The sequence below is a fragment of the Hirundo rustica genome, chromosome 1, assembly GCF_015227805.2.
Source record: "Hirundo rustica isolate bHirRus1 chromosome 1, bHirRus1.pri.v3, whole genome shotgun sequence".
Lineage (NCBI taxonomy): Eukaryota > Metazoa > Chordata > Aves > Passeriformes > Hirundinidae > Hirundo > Hirundo rustica.
Window position 1 is genome coordinate 11068256 of NC_053450.1, and position 27550 is coordinate 11095805.

Here is a 27550-nt window from a genome sequence, read left to right on the forward strand (position 1 = left end):
CTGTATTTAGTACCACATTCCAAGTTATGGGGCTGATATGAACTGCCTGCACAAGCTGGCAGTGAAGTGTCAGTGTGCTAGAGAAGAGCAGTCTGCCAGAAAAACACCTTTTCTGTTACTTTATTAGGCTTTCTTCTATAGAGGAGCAAGAGGCACCACCTGCCGACAGCACAGACTGCTGCCATTCACACCCAGGGTGGTCTCACATGGGCTGTTCACGAGGTCGAGTGACGTGATGCCACCACATGGGGGGCAGATGCCCCTCCTTGCGAGCTGGAGGCAAAGCTTCAGTTCTTGGACCATCAGCTGGAGTTTCTTCTTGTAACTGCTTAATCTAGAAGACAAGACACAGAAATGCTTTAGCACATTAACACACGTTCCCATTTTCAGTGCCCAGGCAATGAGCAAAACGAGCCCCTATTTTCACAAAGAACCAGTGGTAACACCTTTGGCTGACAGGTTTCATGTTTTCCCAACATTAACTTCCATTCAGTCATCACTGCAGGCTCATACTACCTAATTAAGAAGGAATTTCTAGGAGCACAAAGTGATTTACAAGAGAAGTTTCACTTAGGAGGTCATTATTTCCACGTAATTCATGTCTACCATTACTCTATCAAAACAGGCTGAATGGTGCTACTTTGGAAGCTGACAGGTAATTCCAAGCCTGGACCGAGTTTCCCTGCAGTCAGTAGGAAACTTCTGTTCCTGCATGTCACCAACAGCCCCTCACCTACTTTCAACACCCGTTTCTTGAAGCAGCACAAGTGCTGGCTGCCCCATGTCAATTCTGCTCAGAGTGCCACATTCCATACAATCCAACTGAATCAACTGTTGTAGGAACACCAACTTCTTCCAACCAACTTTCAGACTGGGATGGCCAGAAATTAGTCTCAGTGCCCAACTGATGACCACTGCAGCAAATCACTTGCAAAGTAACCAGAAAGTGTCGGAGCTCCACAGCAGCAGAAGAGGAATTCTCTGGGTGTTAGTTTCCTTTCAACCCACTTTGGACTTTTTTTTTTTTTCCCCACAAAACTGCTGTAACAGCTCTCACTAACTGACACAAGGCTGCAGGTTCAGCATAAACTTCAAATTCCCTTCAAAACCCTTCAGAAGCTGTAACAAACGTGTAGGCACTTTAGTTTGTTTCACACTGACAAGGGCTCCAGCACTGAAGAGTCTGAGACTGCAACAGACATTCAGTAATTTTTCCACGAACACATCTGTGCCACACACAATTGAGTGCTAAAGAGACTTTCCTTTGCACAGAGCAAGCACTGACCTCTTTTTCCCAGCTTTCCTGCTGCAGCTTCTTCCACTGCTCTCGTTTGGCAAAGTAATCAGGATACATTGCCTTCTCAGAAGGATGCCAGAAATCCAAGCACCATTCAGGAATCTGTTGAAGAAAAATATGATTTCAAATACTAGCTTTATATCTGAAATCCCATTTGTACACACATACAGAAGAATGAAACACAAAGGTTGAAGCCAGTCTTACTCCCTAGTTCTTTTTTTCCGTTTTGAAGTACTACATAAGAGCTGCCTGACTATCTCAAGGCACATGACAGAAGTCAGAACTTCTCACTCATTATCCTAACCCATAGGAAGACATCACATTGACTTGCTTAAATCACAGCGACTTGCTTAAATCACAGCATTCCAAAACAAGTCCCAGGTCATCTCAGTTTACTCTAAACTGCTCAAAATAATTCCATCTGGTGGAGGAGGAGATCTGATTTCTTCCCTTCCTTCTCTCAAAGGCAGCAGGTTAGATGAATCCTTCTCTCTAATTACTGATTTATTTTACTTGACAGAGACAGAACATTACAGCTCATTTGTGCCTATCTAGAACTACCAAGAAATGAGCAGTTTCTTAGGTCTTTAAGATCTTGAGAATGGTCTGACCTCTAAGACCTTCTTCACAAGGGAAAAAAACTAAAATTTGAGGTTTTGCAGTGATTAAACAAAATCCCTAATTGTTTACATTTTAAAGAAACGCTGATTAAAAAACAAAATCCCACCAAAGCTCCCAATTAAAAAAAAAATTTAAAAAAGTTGCTCCAGTACCACCATATAGTCAGTGATATTCACACTTTTCATTTCCTGCTGTGATTCTCATCACAGAACAAACCTTTGACTGAAGGGAAACAGCACAGCTGCTGAAGTAAACATCCACACACAGCAAACTCCAATTAAAACCATCAATCAGCCTGAGTTCTAAAAATTACATTTTGGAGCAGCATCCAAAATACACAAACCAGCCAAAGCCTTGTGACAGCCGTTTTGTTAAAACAGTTTTAGCCCATCAAAGTGGGAAAAGAGCAAATGATCCACTTTGTATTTCTGTACAAAGACTAATATTGACCATTTATTGCTCAGCTGCCCTTTTCTCTGTCCATATTCTCTGTCACTACTATCTCTACTACTGCTCAGGCCCTTGACCTTAGCATAGGCTGAAGTAAATCCTTCTCTTTTCACTCATATATTCTTTATTCTGCCCCTGATAAATCTATGTCATATTTTTCTTTTTCTGTGACTTAATGTGCAAAAAGATCTGATAAGATCCAGTCTTGTACCAGCACTTTTTTCAAATTCATGAGGAAATGGCTGCATGCAGTCTCTAAGTCAGTATTAAGTTCTAATGCGTTAAAGAGATGACGCCAATAAAGCAAAGTTCCTATGCTTTTCTATGAAACTTTTGCTCCTAAATAAAACAGTCTTGATGGTCAATGCCTGCAGAAGAGTCTAAAAATAAGGCTTCTATTTCCAGGCAGCGCTCCTCTCACACAGCAGCACACAAACTGCACAATCTGGCATTGCAGCATATGAAGGCAAATGGTAACTTGTACCATGACTCCAAATGCTGGAAGAACCGTAGGATGGAGTGAAAGCAGCCCCCGAGGTGACAGCCAAGGTGACACCTGACCTCACAGAGGAGCCAAGGCCGTGCTCAGGAGGCAGCAGAGCTCCCTCGACGCTATTCACTTCCCCAGCTCAGCTCCAGCCCTTTCCTGTGCCAGCCTGACCTACCACGGGGCGGACTGCGCTTGATAGAAGAGCAGATGATTAATCCTCGGAAAAAAATCCCAAAAGAACAAGGAGCGCTGTTCAAACTGATCAAGAACCTCAATTTTCAAGGACCAAGCAGCAAGACGTTCAGCGAGCAATAAAGTGATACTGCCGAGCCAAGCTGCGGCCCTGTCCAAGTCAAGTCACATAAAACAAGGGCAAAGCAAGCGCAGTAATTCACAGCATTACCGGCACCTCACCTTGTATAACTCGTATCTCTCGTAGGCAGTGCCGCCGGGGGAGTCGGGGAAGACGTACGGCTGCGGGTGCTGGCTGGCCCAGAACTCCTCCTCGCCGGCCTTCAGCAGCTCCGTGGCTTTCACCATGTCCTTTATGTTCTTGTTCCTGTCGAACCGGTCCCTCAGGAGGCAGGCGAAGTAGCGGTACTTGTCTCTACAGACAGAGGTCATGCACAGTGAGGAGGAAAACAACCACCCCCCGCCCCGGCCCAGCCAAGCGTGGAGCTGAGCGCCCCGATGTGAGGGCGGCCAGCGCTCCGCACTCCCAGCTCGCCTCGCCCTCACCGATGGATGCACCAGGACTCGAGGTGCCGCAGGGATTTCTTGTACAGCCGCAGCACCTTCTGCTGGTGCGTCAAGAACGCGGCCATGGCGCCGGGCGCTCCGCGGCCCTTTCCCCTCCGCGCGGGGGATGCTGGGAGGGCGGCGCGGCCCCGCCCGCGTCATCGCCGGAGCGCGCCCGGAGCCGCCATGAGCCGCGCCAAGTTCGTCGGTGAGGGGCGGTGGGGAGGGCGGGGGGCTTCTGTCCCCGTGTCTTCGGCCCAGGCTCCTCGCCCGGTGCCGGTCCGAGGCGGCCGCCGCTAACCCCACTCCCTGAGGGGTCGCGCGCAGCAGACGGGGGTTCGGGCTGTGCTGTGGCAGGGCTTGTCCCAGCCCTTCATCCAGTGCTGGTCTCCTCCTGCTCCAGCCCCCTATCTAGGGCTTGTCCCAGTCCCTCAGGCTTGTTGTGGTCTCTTTGGCTTGTCCCAGCTCCCCTGCCAGGACTTCTCACTTCCCGCCCCATTCCCTCAGGCAGGGCTTGTCGCCTCCTGCGGTCCCCCTTTGGTGTCCCGAGGTTCGGCGGCCTTGGAGCCCCCGGGAAGCGTTTGGGAACGCTTGTGCTGTGTCTGGGCACTGGGGCTGCCGCTCCTCGGTTACCCCCCAGCTCTAGGGGTTCGGCCGCCCTGTCCTGCGTTGCCACATTAGTCGTTACAGTTTCTGATTGTATGGAACTGGCTTGGGTGAAAATGTTAGTATTTTTAGGAAATTCGATGGAAAGCGCGTAAATAACTTTAAAAGGTCGGTTCACGTGGAAGCCCTACGTGTTGCAGAGCAGCTTAATATTTCCTTGGAAATTCTCCCTTCCCGCTAGAATCCCCGCTGGAAGCGCGGGCGCTGGCAGCCGCAGAGGTGGCTGTTCCTGGAGCCGGTTCGGGCCTTGGCTGCGGCGCCGGGAAAGCCGTGGGAGCCGAGAGAGGCGGGCTGGGCTGGGCTGGGCAGCTCCCGCCGGTACCTGCATTGCAGCTGTCCCGTCAGTGCTGCCGGGCGGCTGGCATGGCCCAGGGGTGGCACTACGAGCTCTTAGGAGGCATTCTCCTGTTCCCACCCGTGGAAGGCTGGTATGGGGGATGCTGCATTTTCCCGTCCTTTATGCTTGTTTGCATAAATTTGTGTTTTCATGTGAGGAGCAGATTTGTTTGCAATAAAAAGCATATGTGTATTCGCTTTGGTGGTTATGAGGATGTGCATAATACCCTTACAAAGTCTGAAGTTGCACAGAGGCAAAAGTTTAATTTTTTTGTCACTTCCAGTAAGGTGTAAGTTTTAAAGTTATGCAAGTAAGATTACGCTTAAGTATTTTATGACTTACCAATGTGTTGGTCCAGGGTTTAGATAGGGTTTCTATTGTCTTCCCTAGCTAATTAATGCTCAGACTAAAGTGTAGAAAAACTATAACTTCTAATTTCTATCTTTGGTTTTCCATAGATATTGGTATTAACCTGACAGATCCTATGTTCAGAGGAATCTACAGGGGAACACAGAAACATCAAGGTAAATACTTCTTACTTGCATGTCAGAACATGACATGTTAGGGTTTCTTTCTTCTCCTCCTTATGTACTTGGGCTTAAAAAAGAAAGCCTGACTAAATAAATTGGATATCCTAGCCAAAATGCATTGTCTTAATTGCTGTTTACATGCAAGTAACTCTGCTCCTGGAGCAAAATGGACAATTGCTAATCTACTTGGGGTTACATTGAAAAACTGATATGAGAGTTATGAACAGTGGTCTGTCAAAGTGTTGCATTGCTGAATCACAGTTACTAATTATAACGTGGAGCTTTTTGTTCATGTGGCCTTTTGATCTGGGTGTAAAAGTGGAGAGCCTTCTGAAGTATGTGGAAAAACTTCCACTGACTTTTTGGACTTAAATTGAATCTTCAGTTATGGCACCTTGTTATTGTCTTATGAAGATTAATTAAGTAGGGTTCAAAGATTTAATTAAAGAATTTTTACTGCATGAAAATTGAAAAGTAGTTAAATTATGTTGTAAAACCTCAACTTCTATTTATGACATTTTTATGAACTTTTGCAGATGACTTTCTGGATGTAATAGAAAGAGCAGTCAAAGTTGGCATTAAAAAGGTAATTTATTATAGTGAAATGGCTTTAAAATTTTAAGCTGCTTTCTAATATTTGGTTTTTTTAGTGCTCTCCCACTAAAACAATATTTCTGGGACTTGAATGGAAAATGCAGTAACTTCCTTCAATAGCACAAAACAAAAGTGCTCTCAACAGAGGATTGTCTTTTCGCTTGCACAGATCATTATTGAATCTGATTACTGAAGTTCAGTGATATTGTAAGTAATGTGGATGTAGAAGTTATTTTGTACAGTTTCAACAGAAAGATATCCTCCTCTGACCTGCTGCAATGAAGTGGTACATAATTTTCCATGTTGTATTATAGGAAACCATTCCTTCTGTGTTCAAAAAACATCACTTGTGTGGCTCTTATCATAGTAAATCCTATGAGGAGCTGGGAGTTGTTTAACTGGAGAAAAAGAGGCTCAGAGGAGACCTTATCATTTAGAACTCCTGAAAGGAAGCTGTAGCCAGGTGGGGGTCAGTCTCTTTTCCCAGGCAAGAAGTGACAGCACAAGAGGAAATAACCTCAGAGTCTGCGAGGGGAGATTCAGGTTGGACATCAAGGAAGAATTTCTATACGGAAAAGGTAGTCAGGCACTGGAACAGGCTGCTGAGGGAAGTGGTGGTCATTGTCCTGTGGAAGTGTTTGAGAAACAGCTGGATGTGGCACTCAGTGCTCTGGTTTAGTTCAGGGGTGGTGGTGATCAGTCAGAGGTGGAACTCAATCGTCTTGGAGGTCTTTTCAAATCTTAATGATTCTATGATTCTTAATCAGCAATTACTGCAGAAGATCAAACTCTTCTGATTGAAGTTTTCAGATATTTCTATATGTAAAGGAAATTGGTAGCTGCAGAAGAGCTGGGAGTGCCCACAAACTCGTACAGTTGAGACATCTGCATGCTTGCTGGTGAATACTGGCTTACATGTATAAAACAGCATCATTATGAGAGAATTTGTAGCTCTGAACTTGAAACTGATGTTTTCAGAGTCCATTGCATTCCATAGTTTAGCCTGCCTCTCTCTCTAAACTGAAAAAATTTTTGACAAAAATATGAATTACCATAGAATACAATACATACTGTCATAAGCTGTTCTTCTGCAGTAATAAGGCTACTGGATTAGAAATAAAGAAGTAAGTGCTCCTCAAGCAGAGGAACAGGCATCTTAGGAGTTTGTTGAAAAACTCTCATCTGGAAAGAGTGGGAGATGCACTGGGATTGGAAAAAAGAGAACTAGTGATGGAGAAGTTACCTCACTGCAGCAATTACAGGAGTGAGGTCACATTTATATGTGCTGTATAAGTGCTATTTAATTTTTATACCACTCTGAAAATTAAGTGGCACTTTTTTTATTTTTTTATCGTCAAAAATAGATCACCTGCATAACTTTTTCAAGATGTACAGTGGATTGAGAAATGTTATTCAGGAGTTCCTGCCCTTAGCTGTTCTCAGTCTTGCTACTGGCCTGTACAGTGTTAGAAGCCTATCCCATCACAGATTGTTCTTGCTTGCCTAGAACCTTTATGTGCTTATTAGAGAAGACCATTATTTTTCTGTACATTTCTGTATTTTTCTGCAGCTTTATGGTAATTTTTTGTGAAGTTTTGCTCTGTGTCATGTATGCACTGAGCCATTTTCAGCTCAGCATTTCTTGGTGATATCATTGGGATGTGTCTGCCTGTCATGGGCGCGCTGCAGGAATGTCTGAGCTGCTCTGGCAAAGCCTGCTGGATAGCACATGCAGGGAGAAGAGTTGTCCAAAAGCACTGTAGACATATTTGTTATAACCTAGGGTGAAATATTCTGCAGGTGGTGGTTAAAAAAATACACTGTAGGCAACAATTCTCATGTGATAACTTTAAGGTAAAAACAAAAGGTCAGAGATGGAAATTCTTAAATTTATAATCCCAACACTGATACAGACTAATTTTTGGTTTAACTACTTACTCATGTCTTGTTTTGGGTTTTTGGGTGTCTATATTTTTCCCCAGCTGTAAGACAGTGAGAGTATTTCTAAGTATCATTTTCTTGAGTGCAAATAGTCTTCAGTCATTGTGTAAGGAAGCTAATATTGCTGAAAATTGAAGTATTTTATTCCTTTAGTGATTTAAATACTTAGCATACAAGATACATGATGAAGGGGAAAAGATACTTGATGAACGGGAAAAAAAATCCTATTTTGCTGCCTACTGTATTTACTAGCTCCTGAGGACCATTGAGGTTTATTGCTGATTTATGAAATCTTGTTTTTTATGTATATATTAGTAATCATATTCTGATGTTCTCTGTCGAGATCCTTCCTTGTATCTGAGTGTTTTCTTAAACATTCTGTTTGGTGTTCAAAGAACATCCACACTGACAGTACTTTTCTTTTCAAGTTTTTGATTACAGGTGGGAGTTTAGAAGATAGTAAAGATGCATTGCAGCTGGCTCAGACAAATGGTATTTTCACTTTAAATATACATTGTCAGTCAAAAATATAACCTTCTATGCTCTCAGAATTGAGTTCAAAAGGACCTGCCCCAGAGGTGTTTAGAGAATCTCAGATTAAAATGAGAAATTACATTTCAGAGTGAGATGAATGCATTGTGTATGAGTTTGTGTGGTGCTCTTTAGATCCCCAATGTTGAAAGGAATCACTTTTTTCCTGCAAGTTCTATTTCTAAATAAAGATAGAAATTATAGGAAATTTCTGGACTAAAACTATTGATACAAGTTTCTGTTCTTGAAAAAAGGTAAAATGTTTACATGTTGTGAAATATATGGCGTTTGTTGGCTTTTTGTTTGTTTTTTATTCACCAATCTGTTATGACCAGTTTGATCAAGAGAGGTATCTCTTGATCATTCCCCTGGCTTTTCCTTTCTTTCTGTGAAAGGCAAATGACTCTTCTTTTTTCTTTAGGAAAATTTCATTCCGCTAATTACTTTAATATGTATTTGAACTAAAACACATGATGTAGCACTGTTTACTGACAGAAACATAAAATAAGTTTGGCTTGAATGAACTTGAGGTAATTTGGTCCAGCCCAGTCTACCTCCCCACTTCCCATCAGGAAGGCAGGACTAGCTTGAACATTAGGGCAAGTTGCTCCGGGCCTTATCTGGTTTCTTCCCTTCCCCAGTGCTTTTACACTTAGCAGAAATGTTAGTTTTGGCAAGGTGATCTAGATCAGATACTAGGGTAAATCAGGCAGATGTGACCTCTGAAATTCTCTTAACAGCTTGTGCAGGGGCACGCCAGGGAAGTGCTCTCTGCAGTTCTTACCGCTGGGATAACCTGATGCACTTTGAACAAGGTGTATTTCTAAATGATCTCAAGAGGTCTCATCCAGCCTCAACAATTGTATGATTTATTGAGGGCTGCTCCACCAGAACAGCTCAGCTCTAAGCTGCTGTTTTGGAGTACACCAAATAATGTGTACTAAAAAAAGACAGGTGTACATGCCCCCACTGGAGATACTGTGTGACGTTTTTAAGGCAGAAAATGTCTGTCTAATGAAATTACCATTAAGATAAATATGGTCAAATGGAGTTTTCTTTTAAAATTGTGACCAATCAAAAAAAGCCCTCCAGAGGCAGATGTTATCTATACCTTAAATAAATTTTCTTTTTTTTCTCTTTCCTTAAAGCCTCCTAACACTCTCTTGCTTGAGACATGTTTTTCAGTACAGTTGGCTGTCATCCTACCCGCTGTGGAGAATTTGAGCAGAGTAGCCCTGAACAGTATTTATCTGAATTGAAAAATCTGATTGAAAAAAATAGGACAAAGGTAATAGCAGTTGGAGAATGTGGTTTAGGTAAGTGGTATCTTACTACTTCAATATTTATTTTTTCTAGACATAACTTAAAAAAAAAAAAAAAAAAATCCTAAAATACCAAATGGGTTTTTTTTCTTCTTTCTGTTTGTAGATTTCGATAGATTAGAATTTTGCCCAAAGGACATCCAACTCAAGTAAGAAACTTGATGACTGGGAGTTGACTTGTAGCAATTTACAGGAGTGTTTTCCATCTTATGTTCTGCCACATAACATACTGTCAGATCTAGCCCTAAAATTTACAGGGTGGGCCCAGGGGTTTTTTGGCAGAAATGGAAATTTAAAGAAGTATGGCCACATTCAAGTAGTGCAATGTGCTAAATTTTGCTACCTGTCTGGTATTGACTTAGGTCAATGTGTCTTATATCAGCATGTCTTTTTCTGTAAAACTGATCAGAAATTGTGGATTTCTGGCTGTGACAGATGTTCATTCTTGCTAATAGTTAAGACCTCTAAGAGACTCATAGGAAAAATAACATAAACGTAGCATATTAAAGAATTGGGTTGTTGAGTGAAAGGCATGAGGAAGGGAGCAGAGCTATCAAAAGCGTAAGTCAGCAGTGGGGAAGAAAGAGCTTTTAGTAAGGAAGGTGTTAGCTAGGAGCAGATAATGGAGAGCTGATGGTAAAGGTCATCTCAGGAGGTGGAGAAGTAACACATGCAGCATAGATGCTGAATGGAAAGAAGCTACCACAGCCCCTAAAATCAGCCTGCATTCTTGTTTTGAGAACTTCCCTCTGCCGAGGGAACTGATAGAAAGATACAGGTGATAAATTCAAAAAGATGAGTGATAAATGAGTTACATTTGCATGTTACTGTTTTGAGTAAATTAGTCACTGGGGGGCAGTGGTTGGTTGTGTTTTTTCCTAATTGCTGCAGGTTAGCAGTAGGAGTTAATTTCTTCATAATGCTACAGACCTACAGTGAAATACTCAGCAAAGGGGGCAGGACTTTTTTTCTTGGTAGAATTCAGTGTACATGAAGGTCAGCAAAGCACACCTTAGAGCGTAACCTGTTTCCTTTCTGTGGCAAACTAAAATACTGATGGAGTATCAGATTTTAAGATCCTTAACTGCCTTGATGTTATATAGAGAGAAAAAAGATATATCTCATTTCCTTGTCCAGTGGACTGCAGCTGAAGAGCTGTAGTGACTTCTAATTGGGTGCACTGGAATTGAGTTGTAAGGAGAGAAAAGACAGGCCTGATCAGTGAACTAAACAGAGGAAGGCAGAGTGTGAAATACATGGAGACAGTTCACTGATTTTCATCTGCTCTGGAGTTCAGGTGCAGCAGTCACTGGGAGGGCTGGCATGCAGCTGCACAGTTTCCCCACAGAAGAAGAGCAGTATGTTTGTTTCCCAGGAAGTATGAGAGCATGACCTCTGTTTCATTTGGTACTTAATCAACATTTTTCTGGTTAGTTATGCTGTGTTTTCTTTTGTATAATTTTCACCTATAAAAAATGAACATTATTTTTGGTCCTTTTTTTTTCAGTTTAAAAGTTAATAAAGATAAGAATCTAATGAAGATGAAATTCCTTTGTTGTAGCGTTCCTAAGAACTTTTTATTTCAAAAATCTTGCCCATTCTCAAAACTTCCAACAGAAAGCAGTGATTTGAATGGTAGTAAGATGAAGTACTGCCTTCATATTATGGTGAAAGTCATATTATAAATGGACTGGTAAGCATATAGAAGTTTCACATCTGCTGTACTACTGGGAGGGGTCTGTGGCATGCAGCAACACAAAGCCTTGAGTTTTCCCAACCAAAGTGGGGGAAGTGAACAATATCACATGCACCATTATTCAGATTAATTCAGAAGTGTTTGAAGATCTCCCTCAGCAAGGCCAGTTTGCTTTAGCTCCTTTAGTGTCTGGATCCTGTAGTATTTGAACATGATGGTCAAAATGAAGTTTGCTCCAAGGAACAGGTTGTTCCTTAAGCACTGGAACTTGTCAGAGTTAGTTTCCTACTGAGTTAATTTTGTTATCATTCTAGTCACTGTATGTCTGGTTTCTTCATGCTTTTCCAGGGCTTGTGGGGTTTTTTTTGTTTTGTTTTTAAATTATTATTAATCTTCAATAACTTCCCCATCCACCTCCCCTTTCTCTTTGACAGGCCAAGGAACAACATGTGTTGGTCTTTGTTGTTGCTAGGGAATGGAAGAAGCTTGCATTTCTATTTGTAGGGACACTAAACTTTGTACTTTCAATGGCTCTACCCTTCTCAAAATTAGATTGAAATTGGCCAGTAAGTTACTTCAGGAGCTTATTTGCAGTTCTGTCTCTAAAACCACTTTCCCATATGAAACAAATATTCTGTTAAAAGAAAGCCCACACCAAAAATTGTAGCTATTTAATCACAAGAGCAATAATGAGTTGCAATTAATTTATATTTAGTCAAAGAAACTAAACGAAGCACAATATCTAGACAAAGAAGATTCAAAATAGGTGTAATGAATGCTCATGAATTTTCATGTCAGTTTTCAAGGTTACAGCTGATTTGTTTAACCTGTTTTATCTCAAGGATTTGCACTTATTAACAGGGAGGTAACTTTGATCCTAGAAATAGCAACTTGTAGTACACAGAAAATAGTGAAAATTACATTAAATTAAATGACCAGTTGCATATTTGTTTAGGGTATTCTGTTTGGTTGTTTTTTCTAGGAAAATGTAAATCAGACTAATGGTTTGCTGTCACTTTCCCCTGATTGATAAGTGACTCACGCAGAGTAATGTGTGATCACTGGAGTTTCCTTTTGAAATGGGTATGGTAACTGATGGTGGGAATTTCCCAGTGCCCTGGACTGTGTTTTAAAACAGCAACACCTCAAGAAATCCAGTATGTGCATAGAGCCCCAGCCTGCTGGGCTGAGCAGTGTTGTTCTCCTGCTTCATGCAGATCACGTCGTTTTTCAAACGGCGTGTGGACACTGAGTCACCCATGCACTGCTGGCCTTCTGCCATGCTTAAGTTCCTCTGCTGTGTTCCCTGAGCATGGGTGATTTCCCTGCCTGGGTGGAGCAGGGCAGCAGGGATGTGCAATGGTAATTGTAGAGCTTGCTGCTAATGACAAGCACAGGTTAGTTCAGGGCTAAGTAGTTTCCTTTGGCAAATGCGTTGGGGAACCTGGCAACCTCCTTAACTTCCTTCTGCCCACATTCCAGTCTCTTCACAGGGTGTGGCCTCCATGTTACTGCCCCATCAAAGGCAACTCGAGGAGTACAAAGTTGAAGAGGGATAAAAAGGAGTGAAAAGGAAAGGATGCAGGAACACAAAGGAGGGGAGGGAAAACAGAAAAAGACAATAGGCAGAATGGGGCAGAAGTATGATGTCTAATCTGAATTTGTTCCACCCCAAGAGAGGAAAGACCTCCTTGGATTGTTACACACAGGTCAGCAGCTCTGATGCAGTTTGGCCACTGGAGGCTGTAGAAGCCTGCACAGTGCTCCCCTGTCACCCTCATTGTGTTTATGAGTGTTTCTTGAAATAGTGGCCTCTGTGTCATCCACATTCTCCCATTCCTGACATTTCAGAACTTTGTGGAAAGAACAGTCAGTTCCTCTTCCGTTAAAAATAAATAAATAAATTAATTAATTAATTAACTCCAGCACCCACACTGCACAAGAGTACGTGCTCAGCACATACACATACATTCTGCAGTACTGAGGCTCTTACCTGTCTTCAAGCATAGATCACAGCTGTGGCAATACACATGGGAAAGAGGTTCTTTTAAGTCCTTGCACAAATAAGAACTTTTGCATGGCAAATCCATTAATTCTGTCTTTAGCTCTGGAGGACAGAAGCTTGGGAAAAAAAAATCTTTTTCTGTCTTTATTTGTCCTTACACTGAGTTTTGCTTTAAAGGTGAATTTTATTTTCCAGGTATTTTGAAAAACAATTTGAGTTGTCAGAACAGATGCAGCTGCCCATGTTTCTGCACTGTAGAAACTCACATGCTGATTTTTTAGGTGGGTTTTGTTTGATAATTTCATATTTAGAGCAAATTCTGAGTATGAAAATCTTACATATTCATCTGCTATAAAGCTGTCTTACGTTTTTATTTCATTTCATAGACATAATGAGAAGAAACCGAGATAGAATTGTAGGAGGGGTGGTAAGTATGGACTTCGGTGTAGCATTTATCTTTCCATGCATGTCTGTGAATGTTGTTGCTTAATATGCAATTTCTTGTTTGTCATAGAATCTGGGTAGGCTTCCTGTTATATGATTTAAGCTGTTACTAATTACTAAGTTTTCCAGTCCCTTTTACTATTTTTATGTTCATTGCTTATTCAACAGGATTTTTGCAAGGTAAGAAGATAGGCTGAGAAAAAGCTCTGCAGCTGATGTGAACAGATTTTCTTGGCCTGCCAAAAGGACAGTTTAAGCACCTCATAATTGACATTGGCCTTTTCCCAGTTCCTCCTCAGTGTCTGTTACTGCAGTGCATTCACACCACAGATAATTTAGATGTGTGTTCCCAGTGGAAGCCATAACCTCAGACATTTGCTTCTGACGTTAGACATTGTTTTCAAATTAGATCCAGATGGAACTTTTGATTACTTTATGTCTTTAGATATTCAGATCACATTTTTTAATTCAAAAGTCTTAACAGGAAAAGCTTTGGGTGAAATAGTCAGGGAAGTCCGGCAGTGCTTTTTCAGGTTTTCACGATGACTGGATTTTTTAAAAGTAATAAATGCTCATCATTCTAACATGAGACCACACCTCTTACAAGAATATCACAGTCCCCAGGTTTGTCCTTTGTTACTACAAAACCCTTCCCTCCCCTCAGTGCTTTCCATGTTCTGCTCCTGTGTAATGCTGTGAAGGCTCTCCTTCCTTCCTCCCTTTCTTTTTTCCTGTACAGGCAGGAAAGAGGGAAGAAAGTAGCAGGCATCTTCTGCAACTGCCTGTCCCTGTCACAGCACAGGCAAGCAGAGCAGTCTCTTTACTCCACTCAGGCTGAGAAGATGAAGTTCCCAGCTGCATTACACTGTGTAACTTGTGACCCTCCACTTTGTTCTCTGGAATGACCAAGTCCCTGGAATGACCAAGCAGACTGTCTCGCTAGTTCCAGTGGACTAACATCTGTGGAGAACAGAATGCTGCTTTTACAGTGGCCCTGACAGTGCCCTGAAGGGAATACTGAGGAAAGAATCTAAAAATTCAGCATGCACAGGATTACTTCCCAAGTATGATCTCCCAGTTATCAGTTACACGGAGTTCCAGGGCCAAAAGAGTATCACTGCATAGGCCTTTTCTACGTGTATTTATCAACTGTTTAAGTGTGGTAACCACTTCTAGTGCAGCATTCATGTGACTTCAGCCTGAACTTTGCTCACGTTCAGAATCAACATGTCCTATCTTGATGTTTGTAATGATGTTTAGTGCATACTGTTGAAGGCATTTGATGCTAATAAAAGGTAATACATACTTCTGAATCATTGGAGTTTTAATAAAAGTACATCTGTATTTTTCTATGTCTGTGTATCTCTATGTGTTCTAGGTACATTCCTTTGATGGCACAAAGGAACAAGCAGCAGCTCTAATAGATTTGGATCTTTATATTGGCATAAATGGCTGGTAAGTTCTTTACAAGAAATATAACTGCTTTAAAATGGCAGCTGTAGTGAACTCATTGCTTTCTTTTAAACAACGAGGTCAAGTTTTCAAAGCTCACTAGACCCTTAATCATCTGACAGATTTAGAATTGCTCTCATTAGTCTGTTAGCCATCGAGACACTTGCCATGTAGCTCAGTGAGCTAATCCACGTCCACTCTACTACCCTCAGGACAATCCTTGTTTGTATTTAAATGAGGTTGTTTAGTGTGGAAAGATTCCTTCTGAGGAGCACTTATAAAACAGCCTGACTTTAAGCTGCCTGTCAAATGCTAGAGCAATGCAAATGTAACCTGAGTGCCTCATCTCCTGGTTATGCAGTTTGGATTCTCAGCAGTCACCTGGCCAAATTCCAGCCAGCACCACTTTGTAAGGCACAGAGGCTGTCACCAGGCAAGCAAGGGCAGCCAGAGGGGTTCTGCAGCTTACTGGGGAGAGATGGCTTCTCCCACTAACTCTAAATTTGCTGGTTTCTACACAGTTTTAATTTACGGGCAGTATTGTTAAAAAAGGTAGCAAATTTTATTAATGAAAAAAAATATTTAGGAAGCTGCCTTTACTACAATACATGTTAACAGACACTGGAATTATTTTATACACTTTTTATACGTTTTTGTTTTTTTTTTTAACCAAACTTTAAATTTTCTAGTTCACTGAAAACAGAAGCTAACTTGGAAACACTGAAATCAATTCCTAGTGAACGATTAATGATAGAGACTGGTAAGATTGTACATCTTGATCAGTTTGTGATAATGGGCAATGAGATATACTGGTGTAGCAATCATAAAGCAGAATCAAGACCTAAAGAATTCAGAACAGTAGCTGTTTTCTCTACTTGAGAAAGCAGTTTATAGAACTACTGCTTTCCAGCCTTCTGCTGGAAGGAATAAGCTGCTGTGTCAGTTCCTGACATTGCAGGGGAGGATGGAAAGGACAAATTGACAGCTTGGACTTTTAGATGTACCAGGATCCTGTTGGAGTATCTTTTAAAATGTAGCTTGCTGGAGATGTGCCAAGCACAGGGCAATGGCTGTGAGTTAGCCAGTGTCAGCAGTAATGGCATTTGGAATCAACTGCTCTTTAAGTGGAAGAATGCTTGAATTCCCCTCTTAGCCCACTAAGCAGTCATTTTAATGGATTGACTAGGGATGTTGTGTTTTCTTTTTTCATGTTCAGTTATCAATAACTGACAAGTTACACTTAATTATTTTAATTTCTGACTCTGAGAAAGGAAAATTGCTAACTGCTGTATTGTTAAATTTATTTGCACATGAAGTACACACCTGTTTTACAGGAAGTTTCAGTGGAATGCCTGCAGTGTATCTGACTGCATTTTATCATGACAGGGAAATTAGTGTTATGTATTATTGCTGATTTTTTCAAGCATAAAATCCTGAAGATAACAGTATAAAAATCCAAGATGTTAAGTTGCCCAGATCTCTTACATTTCCTTTTGAGCTGGAGGTCGCTGCTAGAAAGAGACTGCAGGAACTTATGTCTGTAGAAGTAGTTGATTAAACTATCTCATGCAATTCTCAAACAATTGCACTCCTAATTATTTTTTTCAAATTAAACTAGATGCACCTTGGTGTGGAGTGAAAAATACTCATGCTGGATCAAAATACATTAAAACTACATTTCCGACAAAAAAGAAATGGGAAAAAGGGAACTGCTTGAAGGACAGAAATGAACCCTGCCATATAATGTAAGTGTACTACTATACTCTTATTTTAAATACTTCACCTCTGACATGAAAAAAAAAAAAAAATCCCAGTTCACTAGTAATGTAGAAAATAGAAATTAATTCTAAATATCCTGAAACTTCTGCAAGGTTTTGATTTATAGGCTGTGGAAAAAAATTAGAAGTCTTAATTTTCCTTCTTCAGCAGTTCTGGATGTACAGTGCTCCCTAAAAGTGAAACCAGTAGCATTTTTATTTTTTCACTTGATACATTGTAGAAGAGGTTAAACCCTCTAAGGTAGCTTGACTTGAATATTCATTTCACTGACTTGTTGTTCAGGTAATTTTTAAAACTAATCCAGCCTTGGGGATCAGGGGCCAGTCCCACAGGTGGGACAGTGCTGGGCACCAGCAGTGCCTGTGACATGAACTGCCACAACATGCATTTTGGCAGGGATGTTTCTTCCTTCTGCTGTTGTGCTTCAAAGAATCTGATCCTGTGAAATTTAGATATGAATGACAGCAGCCAAGATACAGAGTAGTCAAAGAAAACTCCAGGACAGAATTGGTAAGCACAGACACTGCCTCCTTTCCACACAGTTCCTCACAGAAGTGTGAAAAGCAGGAAAATGTATAATTGTTTTAGTGAAAATGTTTAGTTATCTGCATTAAATACTATTAATAGATGAAAGGCTGAACTTTCAGAATTCCCTGCCTACATTTTGAAATACTGCTCAGGATCAAACTAAAGATCCAGGTATGCAGCAAGGTGTCTAAACAAGCATTTATTTGAGAAGTGCAGGGAATTCTGTTGCTTTTTGAGACATGAAGGAGCTTGGAAAGCCACTGGTCATGCAAAAGCACAGTTTAAGCTTACATAGTGACATCTAGTATTCAGATATATTTAATGCAGTTAGTTGTAACACTTAATGAAAAATTTTTTTTTTTTCTTTTTGCGTTTTAAATGCGAATTGGACACATTAGCATGGGGAAGGGTTCCTTCAGTATTTTAAGACTTATTCTAGGGTCAGTCAATGATTTTGGAGTGGGGGAAGAGATCAGTTGAAAACACTCTTCTGATCACTAGTGAAGGGACTCCACCGTTACTATTTCAACCAGCCCATATGTCAACAACACCCCACACATTTGCTGCCTTAGTTGTAGTTTACAGAAATGATTCACAAACCCCTAAACTCAAAATTCACAGCTGCAGAGTGCACAGATGCACTCAAGATCATTACACAAATGCCGTGCTTTGGCTTTTGCCTTCTTTTATGAAAAAAAATTTTGTTTGGCTCAACCTTATTTTGAAATTATCATCCCAATAATGTTCATTATAACCAGTTAAATTTCAAGATCCTCTTAAACCTTAAGAAAAATGAAGAATGGTAACTGATAATTGGTGTTTTGTGACTTCTCAAGTAGCAATATCTGGTGTGAGGGAACGTTACTCAATCCACAAAGTGTTTTTAATGTTTAGGGTATATATACTGTTTAATATAGCTCAGTTGGCAGGAGGAATTTTCCATTTGTTTTTGGTGGTGCTGGACATCTTTCAGTTTTGATAGTGATATTTCTGTTTCATATATATATATTTAGAACTACTCCCCTTGGAAGCTATTTTTTAAAAAATTCAGCCACAAGAGTCTTCTCTTTCCACCTCAGCAGTTTCGCATACACAGGGTTACAGTAACATACAGCCTTCTACTGCGTCCAAGTGAGGAGAGATAAGTAAGGCCTAAGTCTTCTTGGGTGAAATTCTTTGGTGTTTGTTACTTATTTCTGTGTAGGCCTGATCTCACTCCATCTCATCTGGAATATCCTCTTAAATCAAGAAGCTTTTTGGCCAATTCTGCATCTAGGAAAATATTTGCAATAAAGTAGTTACTAAGAGCAACTCTTCCTACTCTGTTTTTCACAAAAAGAAGTTTAGCTATTGCCTCAGTTTAGAGGCAAAATCCAAAGCCCACCAAACCCTACCACCAAGCTTAAGCTTCTTACTCTTCACAGTGAAGTTTGAAGTTTTTTTGTTGCTTCTGGAAAAATCAAAGTATGACACATCTCAGGAAGGTTACAGAATTTTTTTTTGTTGTTTTTAAGAATGACTGATACAAAACCAAGAAAGCAATTGCAGAGAAAAAGGTTGTGGCTTGGTTTTAATCATGTCCTTTCCATTTATAGCTTCCGCTCCCTGGCTTGTATCAAGGCCCTAGGCCTTTTGAAATTGCTCATTTAATATTTACTGCAAATACCTGACCACATTAATCACAATTAAGCTAAAAAACAGGGAAGTAAGAGTAAATTACTTTGGCAGCACTGTGCTGTGCAGCACTGATAAAGCTGTATCTGGAATTTAAGCTTTACCATAGACCAGTCTATAATGCAGTGCAGCTTTAGCCTTGACATGCTAACGAGTTTTTGTTTGAAAAATGAAGATCATTGATAAAGACACCCACAAAATGACACTTCCTTCAAAACAGAAAGCTGTTTAATTACCTCAAAACAAGAGTCAAAAGACCAAAGATGAATCTGTACCAGTGAGCAAACCAGTGTTCAGTGTAAAGGAAATGGCAGTTAGTAACTTAAAAGTGAAGCTCTTTGCATATCTGAGCACCCTGCCCTATTGGTCTTAGTGTAGGTTTTTATTCCAGCTTAATCTTAGTAATTTATACATACATATGCAGCAATCTGAAGTATATTTGAAGTATATTCTGAAGTACTGGGTTTCAGTCTTCTAATATAAATCTTTCTTTTTTTTTAGTCAAATACTGGAAATAATGGCAGCAGTAAGAGAAGATGACCCCCTTGAGTTGGCCAATACTCTATATAACAACACCATTAAAGTCTTCTTTCCAAATATGTAAAGTTGTTTTTCTTACATTTATTCAGCATAATTTCAGTAAATATATTGCAAAAACTTAAAAATCATCATACCTGCAAGTTTGAATCAGTGGAAGCCAATATGTAGTGCATTTGGGGTTTTTTTATGGTACAAGATTAAAGCTGCTTTTGAAAAGCTGGTCTGCATTTGTGCAGTTTCTCAGCCCTGTTCCCCTTCCATCAAGATTCAGGATCGACTTCAAGGCCAGCCCATGCCTGTAACTCCAGTTGGCAGTGGAGGCACAGGATGAGCACCAGGCTGCTGCATTCACATGTAAAGCACTTGAAGCAGTTCAAAAGGGTCGGACACATCCATGGCATGCGCTTTGCTGCTTCACCAGAAAGCTGAGCAGTGTCGCCTTTTGTTCCATATATGCAAATGCTATAGCATTAAGTCTACCAACCTAAATTATTTATTTATTTATTTAAAACACAACTGACTAGTTTTTTGAGATAAAGCTCTGCTAATACTGAATTTGTAAGTAAAGCTGCTTTGGCTCAGGCTTTCATTTCCAAGTTGACCTGCTGAACAGTCTGTTTTCACCAGTATTTTTCATTTGCATCCAGAAGACATTGATTGGGGATTACTGCTATACAGTCTTTGGCACAGCATTATCACTACATCAATTAAAGAGTGTTTTTCCAACCATCTTAAAAATGTGAAAACATTTTATTCCATGTACAATAATGTACATAATTTTAAGGTGGTCATGAAAGAGACCAGCAAAAATTAGAGGTATATTTACAGTAGCACACACCACAGTAAACAACCACCATTCACAGACTCAACATTGAGATACTGCTGTTGTGCTTAAGTACAATAACTACAAAGTGATACTTCTATTCCGTTGAAGTCAATCTTGAACAAATACCTCACGGCTTAGTAAAGGACATCCTAATCACCAAGGGAGTTAGAGTCTACATTAAGAGTCTCATTCAAGTGCTGTGCCACACAGTCGCCATCTTCTTCATCACTATCAGAACTGTCATTATCTTCATTTAATTCATTTTCAGCATCAGCAGCTTCTTCTGCAACCCGTACAGGATTTTCATTTGGTGCTACAAACCCGTTATTGTTAGAGATATTGGCATTTTCTTTGTCCTCAATATACACTTTCTGATGGCACATCGGGCACGTGTCCTGAATGTACAGCCACTTCCGAAGACAAAGTGCGTGAAAATAATGGTTGCATGGAGTAATGCGCGCAGAGGTGGTGAACTCGTGGTAGCAGATTGCACAGACGTCATCAATTTCATGTAACCGAGCTCCTTTTACCTCTGGAAGCGAGTTGATTTTCTTCACAGCAGTTCGGCGGTTTATAAAAGTCTTCCAGCCATTCTTGGCTTGCAGGTAGATGTTGAAGTATGCGTGCAGACACATCATGCAAGCACGAATCTTGCTTCCCGATTCAAAAACCATTGTGTAAGCTCCATTTCCAAACATGATTACTCCAAATATAAACTCAATAATATTGCCAGTTGAGCGAACATAATAGACATAATCATCAAGTTTTTCCCATAGCACATTATAGTAGCCATCAATCATAAACAATATATAAACAGTGATAGAAACTATTACTTTTAGGCAAAGCTCTACACAGAACGCTGTGACTGCAAAAAGCCAAGTATTTAGTGCATAGTGGTGCCAGAGGATGTAACTGAGCAGAACTGGAAGAATGAAAAGGCAAGCGGAGACAAACAGTACAGGAAAGTGTCTGCGGAACGATGACACGTGGGAGGCACTGAGAGACATCAGCACGGGGTCTGTCATTCCATGGATAAAATGCAGGACTGCGGTCAACAAAAGGCACATGTTTCGACTCAGGCGAACTAATCGTTCCTCCGGTTTCAGTCCACTTAAACCAGTCTGCAGAGCCAAAATGAAAAACAAGACGGGTGCTACAAACCCAAGCCTCTTGTCATCCTCATCAGTTGATCCAATGAAGGCCAGGATACCAAGTCCCAAATAATGCGCTATTGAGGAAATGACGGCACTCATGCCCAATACAGTTAAGGTAGAGTCACACCCACTTATGATCAGGCTGCAAATCAGTTCCCAACAGTTATCCCACGATATCAAGAAGAATTTTTCTTCTGTGTTGTTTTCAGCCATCTTTACAACATATGTTAATACCACAGCTTGTGCTGTAAGTCTTGTTAGCCAGAAGACACGCAGTACAGCTGGAAACCGAATCCTTTTCCATGTATCTTCCATCAAGAGCTGTAATCCATAAATACGATACATGTGCCTCACCAGCAGATAGACGTATCGTACCGAATAATAGAACCACTTAATTTTTGTAATTAAAATGGCTGTGGTATTTAGTGTCAGAACTAGGCCTGAAATAAAAACAAGTACTTGCCGGACATTTAAAGGTAATTCAACAACCAAGCCAATTACAGGAATCAGTATATCCAGGATGATGAGCTGAGAGTATATGGACTGCATGTTTAGCAACGTAACATATCCGATTCCAAAGGTAAGCTGAAGGATGGAAAGTGCCATCCATAGCGAAGGTCCTTTATGTGGGAAGATCTGAATTCCAAATGCAGCTGTGTAGTAGGCACTGTGGAAGTTTATGTGCAAAGCAGCATAGTAATTCACCAACACTGAAGTTGCAGCCAGCAGAAACGCTGAGGCAATCATGTAGAACTTGAAAAGTGCTCGCTGTTGTAAGATCAGAACAACGCTGGATACAAAGACACCTAAAATCAGATTGAAATAATTTAGTTCTCAACGGAAGTTCAACAACAGATTTTAACGTATTAACTTTAGAGCTACATTTATTTAATGCAGTCACTTGTAACTTTGCATTACCAATGGTGCCCTTTTCAGAGAACAGGCAAGAAGAGGAGTTAATCTCTGCATTTAACATCGGTGCACTACAGCTGTGATACAAAGCCACTGCAAGCCCTAAATCATAATTACTATGAAGTTCATTGCAGTTTTAGACTAGGACAGTGAGAACTTGCAGCCTTTCAGCCTTAGTAGTTCTAAAAATAAACAAAACAAAACAAAACAAAAACAACAGATAGAGCATCACCTTTATAAGCAAAGCTAATAAAGAATATATGGGTAAACTTTATTAAGTCCCCTAATTCACTTGAACAAGGCACAGCTGTCCAAGCTGGAGTACTAAGATAAGTAACCAAAACACTTAACTAAAGTCTTTAATGGGAAAATACTGAAAAATTGCTGTAGTTTGCTGTGGGAAAGGCACTCCTATTTCCCTTCAGTTTGATTTTATTTTTGATGACAGTGGTGACAAAGGTCACATGAGGAAGACCTTCCACAGTATACAGCTTTTGTACACAGAATCCAAAACTGCGCCCATTGCCTCTTTGCCAGTGCCAGTGCAAACTTGTCTGTCTTGTTAGAAGTCAGATTTAGGCCTTGAAATTCCTGTTTGCTAACCCCTCCCTCATACTGACCGTGACCACATCTTGACCATGCCTGAGAAGTCTTCTTGTAAGAAATCCAATCAGAGCAACTGCAGTATTGAGAGTTTGGGATTACATATCCCTGCAGTAAACTTCTGTAGTGTAATTTATGAATTCTGTTATTGTGCACTACACAGGCAAGGGCTTTGTCCTAAGAGGTGTTAAATTAAATGGCACTTAGCACTAGATTAATTTCCTTAAACAGTTTCTTTTTCAGGAAATACACTGCCTTGTTTTGGACTTCTCAATCAGCTTCCACTCTATGCAACTGCTTTCTCATCCAAACCAGTTTGGAGAGATTTCTATCTCTACAACTTATATTTGATTCTAAGTTGCTTTCAATCTCTGTACTAAAACCAATGAAATCACCAGTAATCCTCTATCTGCTGGAGGACATCATCGGCACTTTCTGACAATTGTAGTTTGGGTTGTTCTAAATCTGCCATAAACAAGCATTTAACAAAAATGTAACCCATAGTCTCTTGACAGTGAGAATAAAATCTTTGAAATAGCATTTGATTCTACCAATAGTGTGACCACTGCTCGTATCAAGAAAAACAATGACCAACCAAAAAACAAACAAAACAACAACAAAAAAAACCTCCAAAGCCTGGAGGACTGAGGAGGGAAAGGATCAACATGAATCAATTGCAAAAGGCAGGCTACAAATAAAGTACAAATAAATAACATGCCTGAACCATACTCCTTGCCAGTAGCACTGGCTAATATAACACATTCTCCTTAACTAATCATTCACTTGGTAACCTTGTGAAGTGGACTGAGGAAAAGCGTCTGTGAGTTTTCAAAAAGCCCCTTGCATTGGTAGCTCAGTTCTTCCAGAAAAAGCTAAATATTGGCTACATGCAGCACTTTACAAAATAAGCTTGACAGTTGTCTTGTCATTTTAACCACCACAAACATCTTTAGGAAAGCCAATAGCACTGATGAGTTTATAGCCTTTGGCTTTTCTCAGAAGTCACAGAAAAGGCTCACATGCCTGTACAAGGTCATTATTTATGTAATTCTGATCATTTGAGCCAAAGGAGATGCATTTTGCAGTAAGCAGGCTGCTCTGAAACACGCCTTAACAAAACCTATTTTTGTGCCTTGCAGTGGCAGTAACAGGCCTGTATTTAGATACTGCAGGTCAGCTTAAAACACTGACGTTTCACATGCAAGACACATCTCTAAAAACAGTACAACAGTGAGTCAATAGAGCTTGTCCTACTGGTTCCTCTGAAAAGGGACTAACAAAAAGTAGAGCATATCTCTGTTAGCACTTACGGGAAAAAGTCAAGACTCGCTGAAGGAGTCTCTAAAGACCCTAAGAGGTAACATCTCGGACAGGGCAGTGAGCACTCCTTTCCCCCATCTCCACTTATGTGCCTTAGTCCATCTCAACATGTGAAGACTTTGCCCTGCCCTGGGCCCACCTCCTTTTGCCCTCCACAACAGTAAGTCTTTTTCCATTTTACCTCTGCTAGGAAATGATACAGTTCCTCCTTTGATAAGGTTTGTCTCTCTACTCATCTTTACTGTTTCTACCTGTGCCACCCCATTGCCAAGTGTCCCAGTATGGCCTCCAAACACAGCACTGAACCAAACCATGCTGCACGTACTTTTAAAATAATTTCTTGTGTTGCAATGAATGTCTCTGTATCTTTTTTTCCTTTAAATCCTGAAAACTGTCAGTATCTTTATAGCAGCCCACTACTGAGGATTTGACTTTCAGTCATGTGCAGGGGATATCACTTTTACAGATCAGCATTTCATTCATGTGGAACTGCCAAACTTTTTCCCTAGCTCCAGTCATTCTATTTACTTCCGCATCTTTCTGCAGACTCAAATATTTATAGTACCCTTCTCAAAACTCAGTGTCCTCACTGAAGAGGGACTACTGTCTGAGGTGACAGTCACACACTCCTGGGGCTGGTGGAATTGAGATACCTAAACTCAGTGCAAAGATATGAAAGGTAAACATTGTGTTGGGGACAAAGCAAGGTTAATCAAAAACACGAAAGACAAAATGTGCTCCAGCTGTCGAAGTTGGTTCTGTGCCGTGTATAACTCTATTTACTCGTATAGAAATTAATGGAAGAACTGGACCAAGGAATCCTGCTGTAAAACTTTGTAACACCCACGCAGATCTCTTATTAGCATTCCTTGAGAGCTGTACTCCCCAGAATATTTCAGAACTGCTTAACATCACCCCCCAAAATCATCAATCTCTCCAGAGCTTCAATCTTTGTATCTGATGGACAGGTTGTTTGCTTATCCTCTGCTATTGTGCTACAGGAAAAGTTTAGATCAGTACTTCAGAGTCTGCAAATGATAAGTAAAAGGACATTTTCCCACTGTTTAAATACAGAATGATCCAAAATAACTATATCACTTTCCAGTGACAAGTAGCAGTAACAGCAGCAAAAACCCAACCCTGCAATCCTTAAATTCAGGTGAGAATAAAACAGATGCAAAAGCACTCTGTTGTCTGAACCACATGGAAGGGTATTTAGAATCATCTTTAGGTGCCTACATTTTAATCTTTTATTTTGGAAAGCCAAGAACCAGAGAGCCCTTTTAGAAAAGTTCAATATTAAGTTTCATGGCATAAGACATTCCCAAAGCTTTTTTGCAGAAGGCCAAAGTTACCCACTTATTCTCCCAACCCCTTCCAGAAAACTGTTCATATAACTGCAAACCTCTAAAGTGGCTTAATCCCAGTATCACACACTTAGACATCACTGAACAACGCATCCACCACTCTCATTTACACAGGTGGATTTAATTTCAAAGCTCTTCTTACAGCATCTAGATCATATGATAAAGGACTCCTAAAATCAAGTTGGTGAGGCACTGCAGTGTCATTTTTTTTAAAAAAGGAATTATCACTCCTAGCAATTCCGTAAGTGTTGAACAAAAGGTCAAGAAAATGGGAAGCAGGGAGGAAGAACCCCTGCTCCCCATCTCAGAGCTGCCGATACCTGTGGCACATCGAGCAAAGGAGGCAACTCAGGGCTTCCTCAGCATCACTTCTCATGTGATCAGAGACCTCCCCTGGCACCCTTAACCAAAGCAATAATAATAAACATAAAAAATATAGTAAATGTAAAAAACGAAAACAAAACACCTGCTGCATTTTGCTACCTCCTCCCTTTGCTCTCCTTTCACCTGCTGCCTTGCCATAGATTATTTTTTACTTTACCCCCCCCCCTGCTCCTCAACTTGTGTGATGCAGCCACACCACGCTTCTCACCGTGCACATTTGCTTTAACACTCTCTTCTCTGCTTCCTGTCCCAAAAGCTGTACTGCCTATTTCCTTCCTGTTTTTCTTCTACTATAAACGTCAAATAAAACTTAAAATCCATCTCTCTCCGGCCTACAAAAAAACCCAAATAAAACCCAAACAACAACTTGATTTGTTTTGTGTTCTTCCTGCCTCGGGATCACCGGCTCCAAAATGTGACACAGCACAGTATCACCTGTACAGCAGTTCACTGAACGGGACTCCCACCAAGCCGAGGCCATGTAAAAACCCAAGTTAACGAATTGAAAACAGTATCACCTAGTAACTCCAGCAACTTTCATCCTTCATGCAGGGGAAGAAAAAAAAAAAAAAAGCTAGAAAATAACCATTGTCAAGTTTCAAGAGGCTTATCTTTCCTCTGGGAACCAAATTCCCGGCATTTCGGAACTCCTGTTGATAAAAAAAGGCTTTAACAGAGTATTTCAGGAAGACATCACACTATCCAAAGGCTTTTTAAAAAACCACATGAAAACCCTATACCCTCTAAGTCACATGTCTTCCGCTCTGGAAGCCCCCAGAGCAGGAGCGGGGGGGTCACAGCCCCGAGCCCTCGCCGGGTCCTTGCACCGCTACGGGGACAGGGGAAGGAGGAAAGAGCCGGGATAGATCGGGGCGGGGGGGCGGGGAAGAATGAACTGGCCCCAGAGAGGGACACGAGGGCGGCCGAGCAGGGCTCGGGGGTAGCAGAGACGAGCCGGTGGGGACGGTAATCAGGGACGGGGGAAGGGGAGAGGACGGGCCGAGACAGAAAGCAGCAGCCAGGCGGCGGGCGAGGGGCGGGGAGCAGCGGCGGCCGCGCCGTGCCCGCGGCTGTGAGCGGGGCACGGTCCGCGTCTCTCGGGAGGGGGAGGAAGGGAAGGCGTCTCACCCAGCAGCCGCAGCAGCGCGCCCAGCAGCGCGGCGCTCACGGAGCCACCCGGCAGCGGGGCCGAGTTGAAGATGGCGTCGATGAGGAACAGGCTCGGCACCCGCAGCGCGACCTCCAGCCCGGCCCGCAGCCGCGGGCCCAGCCGCAGCTGGGGCAGCCGCGGAGGGCCCGGGGCCGCCATGCCCTGCGCGGGGGGCAGGCGGGCCGCCTCTCCCACCGCT

General features: G+C 41.4%; 3 protein-coding genes across 5 annotated transcripts; 1 reads left to right on the plus strand and 2 right to left on the minus strand.

Annotated features, from left to right (window-relative positions):
• Positions 1–104: 104 nt before the first annotated feature.
• NDUFB9 (NADH:ubiquinone oxidoreductase subunit B9) lies at positions 105–3784 on the minus strand. The gene is given in 4 exon segments (XM_040071843.1): positions 105–334; positions 1286–1399; positions 3273–3465; positions 3597–3784. Coding segments are annotated over 4 exon segments (627 nt in total). The 3' UTR covers positions 105–202.
• TATDN1 (TatD DNase domain containing 1) lies at positions 3723–19855 on the plus strand. Of its 3 annotated transcripts, none has more exons than XM_040071799.2 (12): positions 3723–3804; positions 5058–5123; positions 5666–5715; positions 8093–8156; positions 9368–9511; positions 9624–9666; positions 13414–13499; positions 13605–13645; positions 15041–15117; positions 15804–15874; positions 16733–16859; positions 19597–19855. In XM_040071799.2, exons 1-12 carry the CDS (start codon positions 3783–3785, stop codon positions 19697–19699), a joined length of 894 nt encoding a protein of 297 aa, XP_039927733.1. In that variant the 5' UTR covers positions 3723–3782; the 3' UTR covers positions 19700–19855. The 3 variants fall into 3 exon arrangements, with proteins under 3 accessions (XP_039927733.1, XP_058278380.1, XP_039927743.1); XM_058422397.1 differs by having other exon boundaries at positions 9386–9511; XM_040071809.2 differs by lacking the exon at positions 3723–3804 and adding an exon at positions 4574–4690.
• On the minus strand, positions 19306–27550 carry RNF139 (ring finger protein 139). The gene is made up of 2 exons (XM_040071788.1): positions 27330–27550; positions 19306–22421 (listed from the first exon to the last, which is right to left on the minus strand). The coding sequence occupies exons 1-2, from the start codon at positions 27508–27510 to the stop codon at positions 20611–20613; spliced, it is 1992 nt and encodes a 663-aa protein (XP_039927722.1). The 5' UTR covers positions 27511–27550; the 3' UTR covers positions 19306–20610.

What these genes read in the sequence shown, in the direction of transcription:
- TATDN1 (XM_040071799.2), top strand. Translation starts at nt 3,783, where the DNA reads ATGAGCCGCGCCAAGTTCGTCG. An exon ending in GAGCCGCGCCAAGTTCGTCG is followed by an intron (nt 3,805 to 5,057) that starts GTGAGGGGCGGT and finishes GGTTTTCCATAG; the next exon opens with ATATTGGTATTAACCTGACA. An exon ending in ATAGAATTGTAGGAGGGGTG is followed by an intron (nt 13,646 to 15,040) that starts GTAAGTATGGAC and finishes TATGTGTTCTAG; the next exon opens with GTACATTCCTTTGATGGCAC.
- RNF139 (XM_040071788.1), bottom strand. Translation starts at nt 27,510, where the DNA reads ATGGCGGCCCCGGGCCCTCCGCGGCTGCCCCAGCTGCGGCTGGGCCCG. An exon ending in CGCGCTGCTGCGGCTGCTGG is followed by an intron (nt 22,422 to 27,329) that starts GTGAGACGCCTT and finishes ATCTGATTTTAG; the next exon opens with GTGTCTTTGTATCCAGCGTT.